The 13,544-nt window shown below is 32.8% G+C and overlaps 2 protein-coding genes across 2 annotated transcripts; both read left to right on the top strand.

Annotated features, from left to right (window-relative positions):
- Positions 1–875: 875 nt before the first annotated feature.
- LOC114750388 (mediator of RNA polymerase II transcription subunit 6-like) lies at positions 876–2,966 on the top strand. Its single transcript, XM_028938986.1, has 4 exons — positions 876–1,061; positions 1,419–1,488; positions 1,911–2,020; positions 2,423–2,966. Exons 1-4 carry the CDS (start codon positions 891–893, stop codon positions 2,582–2,584), a joined length of 513 nt encoding a protein of 170 aa, XP_028794819.1. The 5' UTR covers positions 876–890; the 3' UTR covers positions 2,585–2,966.
- Positions 2,967–7,043: 4,077 nt separating this feature from the next.
- Positions 7,044–10,539, top strand: LOC114750387 (inositol oxygenase 1-like). Its single transcript, XM_028938985.1, has 11 exons — positions 7,044–7,263; positions 7,544–7,634; positions 8,738–8,819; positions 8,926–9,130; positions 9,230–9,289; positions 9,396–9,448; positions 9,535–9,657; positions 9,747–9,816; positions 9,931–10,009; positions 10,098–10,179; positions 10,288–10,539. The coding sequence occupies exons 1-11, from the start codon at positions 7,230–7,232 to the stop codon at positions 10,312–10,314; spliced, it is 906 nt and encodes a 301-aa protein (XP_028794818.1). The 5' UTR covers positions 7,044–7,229; the 3' UTR covers positions 10,315–10,539.
- Positions 10,540–13,544: the final 3,005 nt, after the last annotated feature.

Below are 13,544 nucleotides of genomic sequence, written 5' to 3'. Positions count from 1 at the left end.
TATCGTAAGATACATATCATCTGAGTCTTTATTGTATGAGTGTATCCGTCTACACTGCTTCACTCATGCACTGACTGTTTGAGTGTTTGAATTAGCTAGGGTTTTGGGAAGTGATTAAGATACCAGTTGGGAAATGAGTTTTATTGAATCTATTTTTGTTGAGGATAACATTCTTGAACCTGGAATTGTTCTTGCGTTAGTTGTTGCACTGGAAATGTGGGAAGGATAAAAGTTGGAAGCTTCAGTCCTTTTTTTTTTTTTTTTTTGGCGTGGGTATATATTTTTTTTGTGGGCTGGGAGGTTCTTACATTTTGTCTTGCTATACAATATCACTAGGATCATCAGTGTTCTGATTTACAGACTGAAGTCGGAACTATGATATATTTGATGATTGAATGGTGATTAAAAAAATCACATAGCACTCATGGAGGCGGCAATAGGAAAAGCTTTAGAACTGTCACTTAAAGATTTTAAACAGAATGCATATAAAAATTCGAACTAATAATGTGGATATATTGATTTGAAAGTCAATTGGGATGTTTTAAGATTCAGAAATGCTCCTTTACATGACATCTATGCTCTGGGAATTTTAGTTCAGACTAAATCAATCATAAGTGACCATAAGTCTTGTTAGATATATGTTATACGTTAAGTCTGAACAAGATTGGCAATAATCCTAATGCAATTGTGTCAAGCATATGTTTCCTTGTTCACCCTACATCACTGCCTAATGGCATAGAATGCTGTGCATTGTTCATTTATTTGGGACAAAATTATGCAGTGTTTTGTTATGATTATTTGGTTGGTTTCGCTTAGGCATTTAGCCTCTGCATAAGGTTGTTTGAACAAGAGACTGTTATGTAATTCTGACTATTTTGCTCTTCAGGAAAATGACGGGCATAGAGTATATGCTTAGTGAAGTCATGGAACCGCACCTTTTTTGTTATTCGCAAGCAAAGAGAGATGGCCCTGAGAAAGTTACGCCGATGCTAGCTTATTACATCTTGGATGGTTCAATATACCAAGCACCACAGCTATGCAATGTTTTTGCTGCTCGAATTGTAAATTCATATTTTATATTATTGTTTGATTTGATTATTAGAATTAGAAATGACCTTGTCATTTGATTACTTATTTGCAACAAAATGGATTTCGGTGATTGTGAAAATAGCAAATTTCCTTTGTTAGTCCTGAAACTGTTTGACTTCTGTTCCTTCATATAAAAGCAGTAGCAGCCTATTAGGTTATCAATCTGAATGTCTAACCACTGGAAATTGTTCATGAGATGACAGCAACAATATTTCAATTATGCTTTGTCCAATGAATTCAGTGCTGTGTGCTATCCTTTTCTCTTTTTTGTTAAAACAAATTCTGAGAGACAAGGTTCTGTTCATTCCTGGCTGTGATTGATCTTGCAGGGAAGGGCACTATATCATATACAGAAGGCTTTTAGTACAGCTGCATCGAAATTGGAGAAGATAGGATATGGTAAGCAGGGTTTTGTGGGCCTTTTTAAAGGGGGGTGGGGTTTAACATAGGACTGTTACTCGCTATGATGTGCTCCATTCAACTGTCTTAATTTGTTCTGACAATGAGTATCGCAGTGCCATTTTACCCTCTCACTCTCTAGCTTCTGTCTTTCTAAAGAGAATAAGCTTTCAACGAGTTTGAGCTGTTGAGATATTTGTCTATAAATTACTAGGTTTAGCATTGTTAGATTCTGAATGTAACGTTTAAGCCATCTGCAACTATGTTATTGCAAGTACACAAGGAAATGCAGCTAGTGTTACTTTGCCATCTAGTTATCTATGCCTTTCTTATTACCCCAACACTAGTGTTCTGCTTTCCCATGTCTAACCATTTACTTAATAGGAATGTTAATTGAACTCTGTTTCGTTTTTCTGCTTCAGTTGATTCTGAAAATGAGCCTGCAGTGCCAGAAGCGAAGGCTGATAAAGAGACAATTAACATAAAGGAAGTTATGCGGGTGGATCACATTCTTGCATCCCTACAGCGTAAGGTATGTTGAAACGATGCAGGTTTTCCATGCTTCCCTCCCTATCAAACACTTGTTTAGCGATTGGAATTATCTGCTTTTAAAGGGAAAATACAGAAAACAAAAGGAAAAGGTTTAAGGGGAAAAAAATCATGTTCTTAGTATCTATAAAATCAAGTCGTGAAATAATTTGAAATGAACGTGCTGGTCATCTTCTGTTAGCCTTTGTCCTGTTGGCAATATCGCTATTGAACTGTTGTGAATATGTCAAAGATGGTTTTCGTTTAAATTTCCATTGAGTACAAGTTTCATTGTTCTGAATTGGTCCATAAATGTTATATCTCACTTTTAATCTGAAACACAAAATTTTGGTTTGTATTCACTTTTTATTGCTATGACTTGAGTATTATTAATTGTCCATTCCAGCTGCCTCCAGCTCCACCTCCGCCACCATTTCCTGAAGGCTACACTCCGCCTCCAACTGGGGAAACTGAGAAAGCACCGGAAGGTCAAGAAGCAGGAGAGTCTCAAGCTCCTCTTATTGATCCTATAATTGATCAAGGACCTGCAAAGAGGATCAAAGTTTGATATAAAAGAGAGAAACTGCAATTACTATGGAGATTTTCCCGCTAAGAAAAGGCCGTTGTTATTAACCGGTGGCCTGTGGTCTCCCTTGCTAGAACACGATGAGCTTCATGCAGCCCTCTCTTTTTTTTTTTTTTTGGGGGGGGGGGTTGTTGTAACTCATGTTAGATAACAGATGATGTTCTGGTCCGGTGTGGATATTATCAGCTAGGCTCACTGTAATTTGATAATATACTTCGGCATCTGAAAGTGCATAATTGATAGTATAACCAGAATCAATCTTGAGTTCTGGATAAAGTGTCAAACCAATCATGAAAGACCAAGTTTGTAAAAATTATATCATTTTCATGGAAAAATGGTCGCCTTAGCATTTTGACATTTGGAACTATGGTTGATCTCGATTGACTGATAAAGTTGCAGGGTCGTTTCAAGGTTATTTAGGCATTGGGTGCCAAATGGAATGTGGAAATTGGAAGATTAAACCAGGGAAAAAGTTATGAGTAAGCTACTGCGGCTAAAAGGTATCCTATGTGATGCAAATTTGCAGAGATTTTTTTTTTGGGGATCAAATGGACTTTTTTGTTTTTGGTTTACCGTATGAAATCACGTTGTCCAAGATTATTCACATGAAGAGTCAAAAAGTGGCATTACATTGAAGTGCTGAGTGAGAGATAGAGAGGGGATGATAATTGATAAGCTGTGAGCCAGAAGGCAGCATGAAAAATCAGAGATCTCAAAGCAAAGACTGGTGAATAAAGATCGGTGGAGGCAGCTGGATTTTGATTTTTATTGTACCTTTTGAAGCTGCAAAGCAAAGGCTGCTTTTCAATATAATATTCAAATATGATTTGTCTTTTCCTTCTGGCTGGGTGAAGGCAATCAGTAGGTTTGGTATGTGAAACAATTTTGTCCCCATGATTCAGATTCCCTCACCCTCACACAAATAAAATACTTATATAGATTCAAAGATATTTTTTTTATTTCTGTTCTCCTCACGACGCAGCTAACATTTAATAATGAAGGGTCGAAATTGAAAAACACAAACTGATCCAAAGTTTGTGTGAATTTTAAAAGGCCAAACATGCCAGTGGTTGTCATTATCTATTAAAAGCAGAGGCACTCTGTATATTTATATGTTATCTTTGGCTCTTGAGGCTGCCTTTTGGTCACTAGTCGTTGCCCCTAATCACTCCCTATTCCCAGGATTTATCTCTCACACAATCTTACGCCCATTTTGTGAAAATGTGAGCCAATCAAGTAGGTGCATCTTCATTGGCCATTAAAAAAAAAAAAAAAAAACTGAACAACAAGTAGTCATTTTACCTAACACAGTTAATTTCAAACAAGGGTTTTTCTAACAAACGTGTTATTTTGAAAATAAAGGTTTAAAAGTATTTAGTCAACATCTAAAATGTTAATTTCCGCATTTTATACCGTTAATAGCATGAAAATCAAAAGACTAAAAAACACTTTATAATTAAAAAATAAAAACAGGCAATCATATTGGAGGTAATGTTGAACACTAAATATGAACACCTCTTCTAAAAAGAATTTAAATTTTGGTTCATCACATTGTAAAAAAACCAGCTCATTCTGCTAGATCTAAACTTGTTGGCTTCTGTGAAGTTAAACCACTAGATGCCCAATTTTGCCTAACGGAAACAGTGTGATGGTACATAGTTTGGCGGTGCAGGCGTGGGGGAAGGGAAGGGGACAAAGATATAATGCATCCAATTTGCCGAGGCATCCAGCTTGCTGAAAGAGACTCAACATCTGCAAACTGCTCTCCCTTTCTCTATCAAATCCCTAATCCACTTGTTTTCTTTCATTTCACTTTCCTCCTATTTTCTCATGTCAACTTGTTTCTACGCCAAGCATTATTAGCCACTTCTTTCTCAACTTTTATCTTCCATTTTTAAATATATTTATAATTTATGAACCATATAATCACAACGCAATCACTCATTAATTAACGTCTTATATATATATTTATAAAGTACGCGTTTGATTCATGTCTGTTTGGACTATATATGCTCCGAAAGAATTAATTAATTTGTGTTCCTAGCGTATAAATACGGAGGAGCATCACAGTCTCAGTTCTTACTCTAATATTCTTCACATACTATAAATTTATAAATTTAAACTTATAAAAGTATCTCTAAATGAAAATTTAAGTCAATATAAAATATAGTACTACAATTTGGCAAGACATATTATTACAATTTTTTTAAAGAACTAATTTCTTCGTTGATTGGTGTGTTATGAAAACGTTTTTCTTTTTTTTTTTCTGAAGAATTATCTCGTTTAAGATCCGACAATGGTCGTACCTAACAAGTGATCCCAGATACTTAAATTGTGTAAAAAAACCGACTCCATTTTTTTTTTATATAACCAACTCCATTTCTTATCAATAAATAAATCCTCTTACTTTTTTTTCCCCTAGATATAAGTATCCTTTTATTGAAAATAATCTCGAACATTAAATGTGGGTACTCCTTCCCAAAATTTTTTTTATTTGAAGCATAACAAATTTTATCGCATTACATTATATTAACTACGTGGATCTACGATATTATTTGTTTGAAGCAATATCATGTTTGAAGCATTAATATTAATAAATATTTTGATTCTTAACATATGAATTAGGAGTGTTTGGTAACTTTTAAAAGTACTTCTAAAAAGTACTTTTTCAAAAAAGAAAATAAATTTTTTTACATATTTACTTTGTAAACCGTAAAAACACTTTTAAAATTAATTTGATTTCTATCCAAATACTTTTTAATTTAAAATTAAGCTTAATATTAAATTAAATATTAACAATATTTTTTATCCTTAAAAGAAAACTATGGTGTATGGGTATCCTCTTTTGTCAGGAAACCAAAAAGCATGGTATCTGCGTCCGAATAATATAAGCCTCTAAATTTTAGGAGATCAAAGTCAAAAGTCGTACAAATAGAAACCTGTTACGCTTATCCATCGTACGTGTAAAGATCTGGCGCATGAGATCACACGCGCTGATTAGGGATCGCGACACGTGTCCGACGGCAATGGCTGGGTCGATTTACCACCTTCATGGTTCTGGCAAAAATATCAAGGGCCTTGTAATAACAACACGTGTGGGAACCAGCTTTGACTCGATGCCACGTCACTGGGCCCCACAAATCCGGGATATTATGACGATCCAACGCAATGCTGACTCAGACATGATAAAGAATGAGTTCCCCCCGGCCCCACGGCCCCACATATCAGCCTGAATTTCAGCTTAAATATTGCAAATCATATTACCCAATAAATTCTCACATGTTTTTTCTATTTTTATTCCTGATGATTTATAATTATATTCCCTCTAAGTTATAACATTAGATAAAATTACTTTACTTTCACTGATGGATATTTAATATTTTTCTTTTTTATATACATTTACTTGATATTTACTATTTTTAAGTTCTGGAGTAGAATCTAGCCCAGTCTAAAGAAATTTTTAATATGATTTTTGTCCATAAAATTCGAATCATTATTACTATTGTTTAAGTCAGGGGATGACATGTCTGTCTTTTGCATCTACAATAGAAAATGAATATGATATAGGTATAGTGCGTTAGGTATATACATTTTTTTGCCCAAACATAGAAAAAGATAAGAGAAAACTTTTTTTCAAGTTAGAATTTTATGATTGTGCCTTTTTTTCTCAATTCTAAAGGGTTAGGATAAATATGCAAATTTACCTTTTAATATTATTTTTCAGGTACTTCCAACATATAATATCTCTTTAGTGGTATGATTTTACTTATTATTTTTTTGGTGTGACTGAAGATCATGAGTACAAATACAATGCACTAAAAGATCATTAGTGAAATTACAACAAAAAAACTGATTATAGCTAAAATTGCATAGTTAGAAAAGATCAGGATATTAGATGTACTTGATAAATAAAATCATGATTAAATTGGCATATTTATTCAATGAATAGATTGCTAATAAGGAGAAGAATCAAAGTTACAATCTTCACAAAAAGCGTCGATATTTAGTACCTTGAACAAACTTTCATGTGAAAGACACCTATACTTGACATGTTGAAATATTAAGCTTTATGTATAATCACACTCAACTTTATTTTTAAGAATTTGCATGATATTTATGAGAATAGTCTACTTAATTTTTATTTTATTGAAAAAAATAAAATTTACAGATTGCCTTGTGTCCCACAAATTTAAGAATTTTTAAATAAATTTATACCCGTTTAGCTCTCATATATAAAATGAGAAGAGAGAGAGAGAGAGAGAGAGAGAGAGAGATTTTTTTTAAAAAAGAAAAAACGAAAACGGAAGAGATGCCAAACTCTGAATCCGTAGTTCCTTTGGACTTGTCGTGAGATCCAAAATATTGCGGGGAGCAAAACGGTAATAAAACATAATTTAGATACGGAGCTTCGTGTTGTGATTTTTTTTAAAGGAGGAAAGTTTGTGAGATTTTCAGGTAAGGACTCGGGAACTTCCAAATCTCAGGGAAGGACTTCCGGCCGATTATAAATAGCGACGATCTTTCTCATCCATATCCAACCAAAGCATTTACTTCATCGTCTTTTTTCTCTCTTCTTCTTCTTCCTGCTTCGCTTTTATCGCCGTTTTCTCTCTCTCTCTCTCTCAAGATGACTATTCTCATTGATCATGCCGATCTGCTTGGTAATTTTTTTCATCGAATCTTCTCTTTTTATTTCTTCGTTTCATCTTCTGAATCGTTTTCCTTGCGTTTCGAAAATTTATGTTCTGTATAATTGCAGATCGTTCTGTTTCTGGATTTTTCCCCCCTTGATTGCGATCGACTGGATATTCGTTTTAAGAATTTCCGGTTTAACGCATCGATTTACTGCGTAAAATGTCTATTTTCGTGTTCTTTGAAAAAAAAAGTAGCCGATCAGGCGGCGATGATTTTGAAATGTGAAATTTTCCCGGAAAATGGCAGGAATCGAAGCAGAGCAAAAGAAGGCATCCATAAATGAGAAAGAAGTGGGATTTGTGGTTCCACAGAGAAACTCATTTGGCCATACATTTAGGTTCCTTTCTCATTTGCACACTTCATTATTTTCAACTCTCTTTAGTTGAATCCTTTCCATTTAACTTGACATTTTCCCCTTCTTCTGGCCACTCATACAGTTTTGATTAAATAATTCTACCTTCTTGATTTAATATAAAAACTAATGGACTAATTTAAATAAAATTAAAAAAAATTAATTTAGTTATTTATAATAAATATGTGTTGTTTTTTTTAAATATCTTTATTATATTTTTGATAATAGATTAATACGAGAGACAAAATGTATTAGAATCTTATAATTATAACTAAAATAAAAGTCACATGTGCCGGGTGGTAATAAAACATAAGTAACTTTTAATTATCAATTTTAAAAAATAATTAATAATTAATAGTTTAAACCCTTAAAATATGTTCAACAGCTGAGACTGCTCTTATTTCTCATCTTGACTTAATTTGTGCCCCTGTTAATTGAACACCCCAACAAAAACGATCTAAATCCTGAATTTTTATTTTAATTAATATTTTGTTTCTAATAATATCTCTCTTTAAATATAGCTTATAATATTATGACATTAAAAGGAAGATAAAAATTTTAAAAAAACTCTATGAGTATATATAAATTAAAAAAAATTAGACAAGCACGATCCGTTTCATAATCAGCTTTAATTATAACATATTTTTCCATTTTCCAAGAACAGGTATATTTAAATTTGACCGAGATAAGTTGAGCCAGTAAGAAGCTAAACAGAGAAATCCAAATCGCCTCAAAAATCTAAAACCCTCGTTTTAAAAATATTGTTGTTTTTGAAATTTTATTAAAGTATTATTAATTTTTCTATTATTTTACTATAGGTGGAAATCGTATATTTTAGTTAAATATTATTAATTTTACTGTAGCTTACATTTGGATTATTTGATCAACTTTCATAGTCTATATAATTATTTCGAAATTGATGAAATTTAAACATTAGATTTTGATTGCTCAGACCAAAAAAAAAAAAAACTGATGATGATACAAGTCAAGATGATATAAGGCAAGATAAAGCAATTAGGAATTTGGCTTCAAAAGAGATAAGAACACAGTTAGAATAATCTGACCAAAGCCATGGTTGATCGATCTAGGGACTATGATGCTGAGAGTGAGAGACAAGAAGGAGTTCAGAACTTCTACAGGAAAAACCACACTTACCAGACCTATAATTTTGTAAGACTCGTATTTTCTATTATTTATTTTGTTGGAGAGAGAGTATGAGACCAGCATATTATGTTACATTTCTGAGAAAATAATCAAAGTGGAAAAATGGGAACAGGTGAAGAGGATGAGGGAGGAGTATGGGAAACTGAACAGAGTAGAGATGAGCATATGGGAATGCTGTGAACTGCTGAATGATGTGGTTGATGAGAGTGATCCTGACTTGGATGAGCCTCAGATTGAACACTTGCTTCAAACTGCTGAAGCCATTAGAAGGGACTATCCCAATGAAGATTGGCTTCACTTAACTGGCCTTATTCATGGTAACACATAGTTTAAAGTTTTTAGTTAAGATTTCTTTTCAAAAACTAAAGCTTCTTAAGCCATTATTAGCAATATGATTTACTGTTGATTGGTTGCAGATCTTGGGAAAGTGCTTTTACTTCCTAGCTTTGGGGGGCTTCCTCAGTGGGCTGTTGTAGGTATGGTATTCAAACTTCTAGTTTTTGAGGGTTACTTCTTCTTCTTCTTCTTCTTCTTACTTTTCTCAAACTTATAATATGAGCTTTCTCTTTAATCCTCCTCCAGGTGATACATTCCCAGTTGGATGCAGATTTGACAGTTCCATTGTCCATCATCAGGTAATTACTCAGTTCAGAGCTCTCTAATTATTTAAAAAACAGAGTCTTTTGAGAATCTAACCCATCTTGCTTACCCATTATTCCAGTACTTCAGGGAAAATCCAGACTATGACAATTATGCTTACAACACTAAATATGGAATCTACTCAGAGAAATGTGGACTCAACAATGTGATGATGTCTTGGGGACATGATGATTATATGTATCTGGTAATTTTTTTCCTCAAATGAATAGAATCATAGGTCTTATTCATAAATTATGAAGTAATTACAAACTTTTGGGCATTTTTCTTCCCCAGGTGGCAAAGGAGAACAAAACTACTCTGCCTTCAGCTGCTCTGTTTATCATAAGATACCATTCATTCTATGGTAAGTCCAACTCAGAAAAAATAAGATCATTTTAACCCTAATAAACCACATGCGATCCAAATCCAACTTTAATTTTTTCTCACTTACAAAGTTCTTTTCCTTCTCTTTTTACAGCATTACACAGAGCAGGAGCATATAAGCACTTAATGAACGATGAAGATGTTGAGAATCTGAAATGGCTCCATATTTTCAAGTAAGAACTAACAAAAATGATTTATCAGTTAAACTCTATAATGATTGGTTTTTACATGTGTTTCTAACTCTTCTACTTTCTTTTGCAGTAAATATGATCTGTACAGTAAGAGCAAAGTCAGAATAGACGTTGAGAAGGTTAAACCATACTATCTCTCTCTTATTGAGAAGGTAATTAATTAATATCCCAATTTTAATACTTATTATATGTATTCCTTTTCCTTCTAAAATCCTTTTTTTTTTTTAAATTACTAATGCATCATTTTTTTTCCGGTACAGTACTTCCCTGCAAAACTCAAGTGGTGAAACAATGGAGATCTGAGGAAGAAGAGACAAACTAGTTAAGAGTATCCATGGAGTAGATCATGGAATAATCTATTTTAAGTAGCAGCAGCATTAACTTGTGTTTTAGCCGTAGAGCCTAGAAGTAGAATATTTTGTGCCGCTAATTTGTTGTAAACATCCTCTGTGAAATCTGCTATCTGTATGTGATGTATTAATAAAATGTATCCTTAAGTTTTTAATTAGATATAAGCAGGAGTTCCATTCCTGTTCATTTTTTTTTAAATATTAATTTTCATGTTAAATTTGGCTATTATTAGTAGGTAGCGTTTGGATGGAAATCAAATTACGATTTTAAAGGTGACTTACGATATAAGAAATAAATATGTGAAGGAATTTATAGCGTTTGGATGGAAACCAAATTACGATTTTAAAGGTGACTTACGATATAAGAAATAAATATGTGAAGGAATTTATCTCAATTTGTTAGAAAAATATTTTTAAAAGTACTTTTGGTAATAGCTAAATACTTCCTTAGTACCAGATGAAATAATTTGTTAATGTAATTTTTTTTAAAGATTTAAACTTGTGCCTTAGTTAAAGGATGATAAATCCCCTGTCCCTATCACCAGGCTCAGTTATTTGATAAATACAAAGATAATTTATCTATAAAATAAAATGTAAAAGTAAACTTTATAAATATAAAAAAGATGTTTCCCATGTGAAGCAAGGTAAAATAAGGATAAAAATTCTCTTACACATGAGAATACCTTTCTGTTCATGAAAAAATTGGGTTAAGGTTAAAAATTTGAGCAATGCTTCACAGCCTGCAGACTGATCAAACTAATGTACTTTCAAATGGTAACTATAATTAAGAAATAAGTAATCAAGTTGGTTTTACTTCATTCTCTGATGATATAGTTATACATTCCTCAAGAAGACAAGTTCAATTTGGGTTGCCATCCAAACACGGCGGGCGGTGCTATCATTGAAACAATTTGGCAATTTGCTAACAAGGATGAAAAAATACATACACATTTATGTGAATATTCAGCGTTAAAGTTCAACGAACCCTGAACAATGGAAATCTAATTTCTTTCTTGGGAAAATTAGGGAGAAGGAACTACAGAAGCCATATTTATTGGGGAGGATCTTAAAATTGTATTTTAGTATTTGGTCCTCCTAAATAATTACACTTTTTAAGATCCTCCCCAATAAATATCTTTTTTTTTGTCCTTTTCTCTAATTTTCCCTTCTTTCTTCCTTCCCTTTTTTAATACAATATTCGATGTTATTAGACCACGCGTCATCGGCCCTAAATAAGATTAGTCCGCCTAAATGTGTGTTTGCGTTCACAAGGACTAAAATTTGAGACCCCGTAATGCTAAGTTTTGCCGTGTTGCTGCTTTTTTTTTTTTTTTGGAAATTTTTAACTTTAAGTCCTATTTGGTATGAAACATTGAGAATAAACAGAAAGAATTAGATTGAATTAAAAAATCTATTAAAAGAGTATTTAATATGAGAGATTGCTTGTTACTTAGAACTGGATAAACCCATGCTGCTGGGATTAGAAAATACCACTTTGTATACCTCAATCCTATTTACATGAATTTGCCAAATTCTAAATAACAAATAATTCTTCATATTAAATATTTTTTAATGTATTTTTTTAATCTCAATTCTTATCCTTATTTCTCATTCTCAATGTTTAATGACAGCTAAAAGTTTTCATATTCCGTGTCAAAATAGCATATTTTGACACTAGAGTTTGGTTGCTGTGTGGTGGGGCCCCATTCTTGAGCAGAACGCTTCAACAAACAAATATCACTTGTGTCAGGTAGTTTTCTAATTTGACATTCGTTTTAAAATAAAAATTGAAGCAGTCCCAAGTTTTGGCTTATTTTGATGTGTTTTTTTTTTTTTGCAGGTATATCAATAATTTTTAGTTTTTTTTTAATCCTATTGAGCATGATAAGATTTTTCAAGAAACATTCTTTGCCAATGAGTAGAGAGCTCAACTAACTCACTGATGTTGGTTTTAATGAAAACGGTTTTGCCCACTTAAACATGAAGTTTTAGAGTCCGTTTGGAATAGCAATTGGAAAAGTAGCTTATTGTGAGTTTGGCTTATAGAAAAGTGAAGTTGGGTAAAAGCTGAATTGGATAAGCTGAATTGTGTTTGGATTAGAATTTAGAAAAGTTAGTTTGCAAAAGTGAGATTGATAAAAGGTTGTTTGGACTATGGTTAAGTAAAAGTAAGTTTAGTTGTAAGATGATCAAAATGGGTATGAATTTTAATAAATAATAAAACATTATTAAAAATAATTTTACATAATACAATAAATTTAAATTAATTTATAATATGAATAGGAGGGAGTAATACATATGTTCACATATGTGTGTGTATATTACATTTACATATGGTAAAATATTAAAAAAACCATTACTAAAAAAAGTTATTTATCATATGATAACTTTGTAGAAAATTGTGTTATATTAAAAAATTTGAAAATGCACAAAATCAACGTATGAGGGAGAAGAGCCAGAAGGCAAATTTGGTACTAAATTCGCAATAAATGTTTCCAGGACCTTTTACTAAAGCAAACGCACGATTCCATAAGTTATAAGCTTTTCTTCCCAGCTTATGCTTTTCACTGGCTTTTGACTTATAAGTTAAATAAACTAAAAGGTTATCCAAACAAGGACAAATTACAGATCGAGCTTATGACACCAATAAGCTCCTTTTAAGCTCCACAAATACCCTGCCAAACAGGCACTTAATTCTTACGTTTGAGCCCATGCATTTAGGAGAGTTATTCCCAATTAGACCAGACAATGCCTAAATTTAACTGAGTCAAATAGTCACGCACACGCATACATATATAGAAGTGACTGTGAGGTACAAGGATGGAAGAGGCAGACAAGTGAGTGAGTTGGCTCACTTGATTTTGAATTCATTGGACTTGAAAGTAAACGTGGCAACTAAAATTTACTAAACAAGATCTGTAACAAAAGTTAATAAATCTTTCTTCAACGTAGCGTGATAAGCATTAATAAATTAGTACACTCCGAAGGCCCAAATGAAATGTGAATCTGACGCAATACCATCTTCTCTTTTTTGGGCCTAAAAAATGCAATACTCGTACCACCTTCTGACCCACACGCTTCTTCCAGCTATAGGTAAATTAGGCTTCACTCTCCCCCTCCAAATATTCCTGATGAACAGTACATTGACTAGCAAATTTCAACGATCA

The sequence above is a fragment of the Neltuma alba genome, unplaced genomic scaffold (genome assembly GCF_004799145.2).
Source record: "Neltuma alba isolate B1F8T4 unplaced genomic scaffold, ASM479914v2 tig00006429_pilon, whole genome shotgun sequence".
In the NCBI taxonomy this organism is placed as follows: Eukaryota; Viridiplantae; Streptophyta; class Magnoliopsida; order Fabales; family Fabaceae; genus Neltuma; species Neltuma alba.
The sequence above is the reverse complement of the archived record's forward strand: the minus strand, read 5'-3'. Positions and strand labels throughout refer to the sequence as shown.

Bases quoted from the DNA above. Each gene is read 5' to 3' on its own strand.
- LOC114750388 (XM_028938986.1), top strand. From the start codon at position 891: ATGACGGGCATAGAGTATATGCTTAGTGAAGTCATGGAACCGCACCTT. The intron at 1,489-1,910 runs GTAAGCAGGGTT...TTTCTGCTTCAG, and splicing joins ATTGGAGAAGATAGGATATG to TTGATTCTGAAAATGAGCCT. The intron at 2,021-2,422 runs GTATGTTGAAAC...TGTCCATTCCAG, and splicing joins TTGCATCCCTACAGCGTAAG to CTGCCTCCAGCTCCACCTCC.
- LOC114750387 (XM_028938985.1), top strand. From the start codon at position 7,230: ATGACTATTCTCATTGATCATGCCGATCTGCTTG. The intron at 9,131-9,229 runs GTAACACATAGT...GATTGGTTGCAG, and splicing joins CTTAACTGGCCTTATTCATG to ATCTTGGGAAAGTGCTTTTA. The intron at 10,010-10,097 runs GTAAGAACTAAC...TTTCTTTTGCAG, and splicing joins AAATGGCTCCATATTTTCAA to TAAATATGATCTGTACAGTA.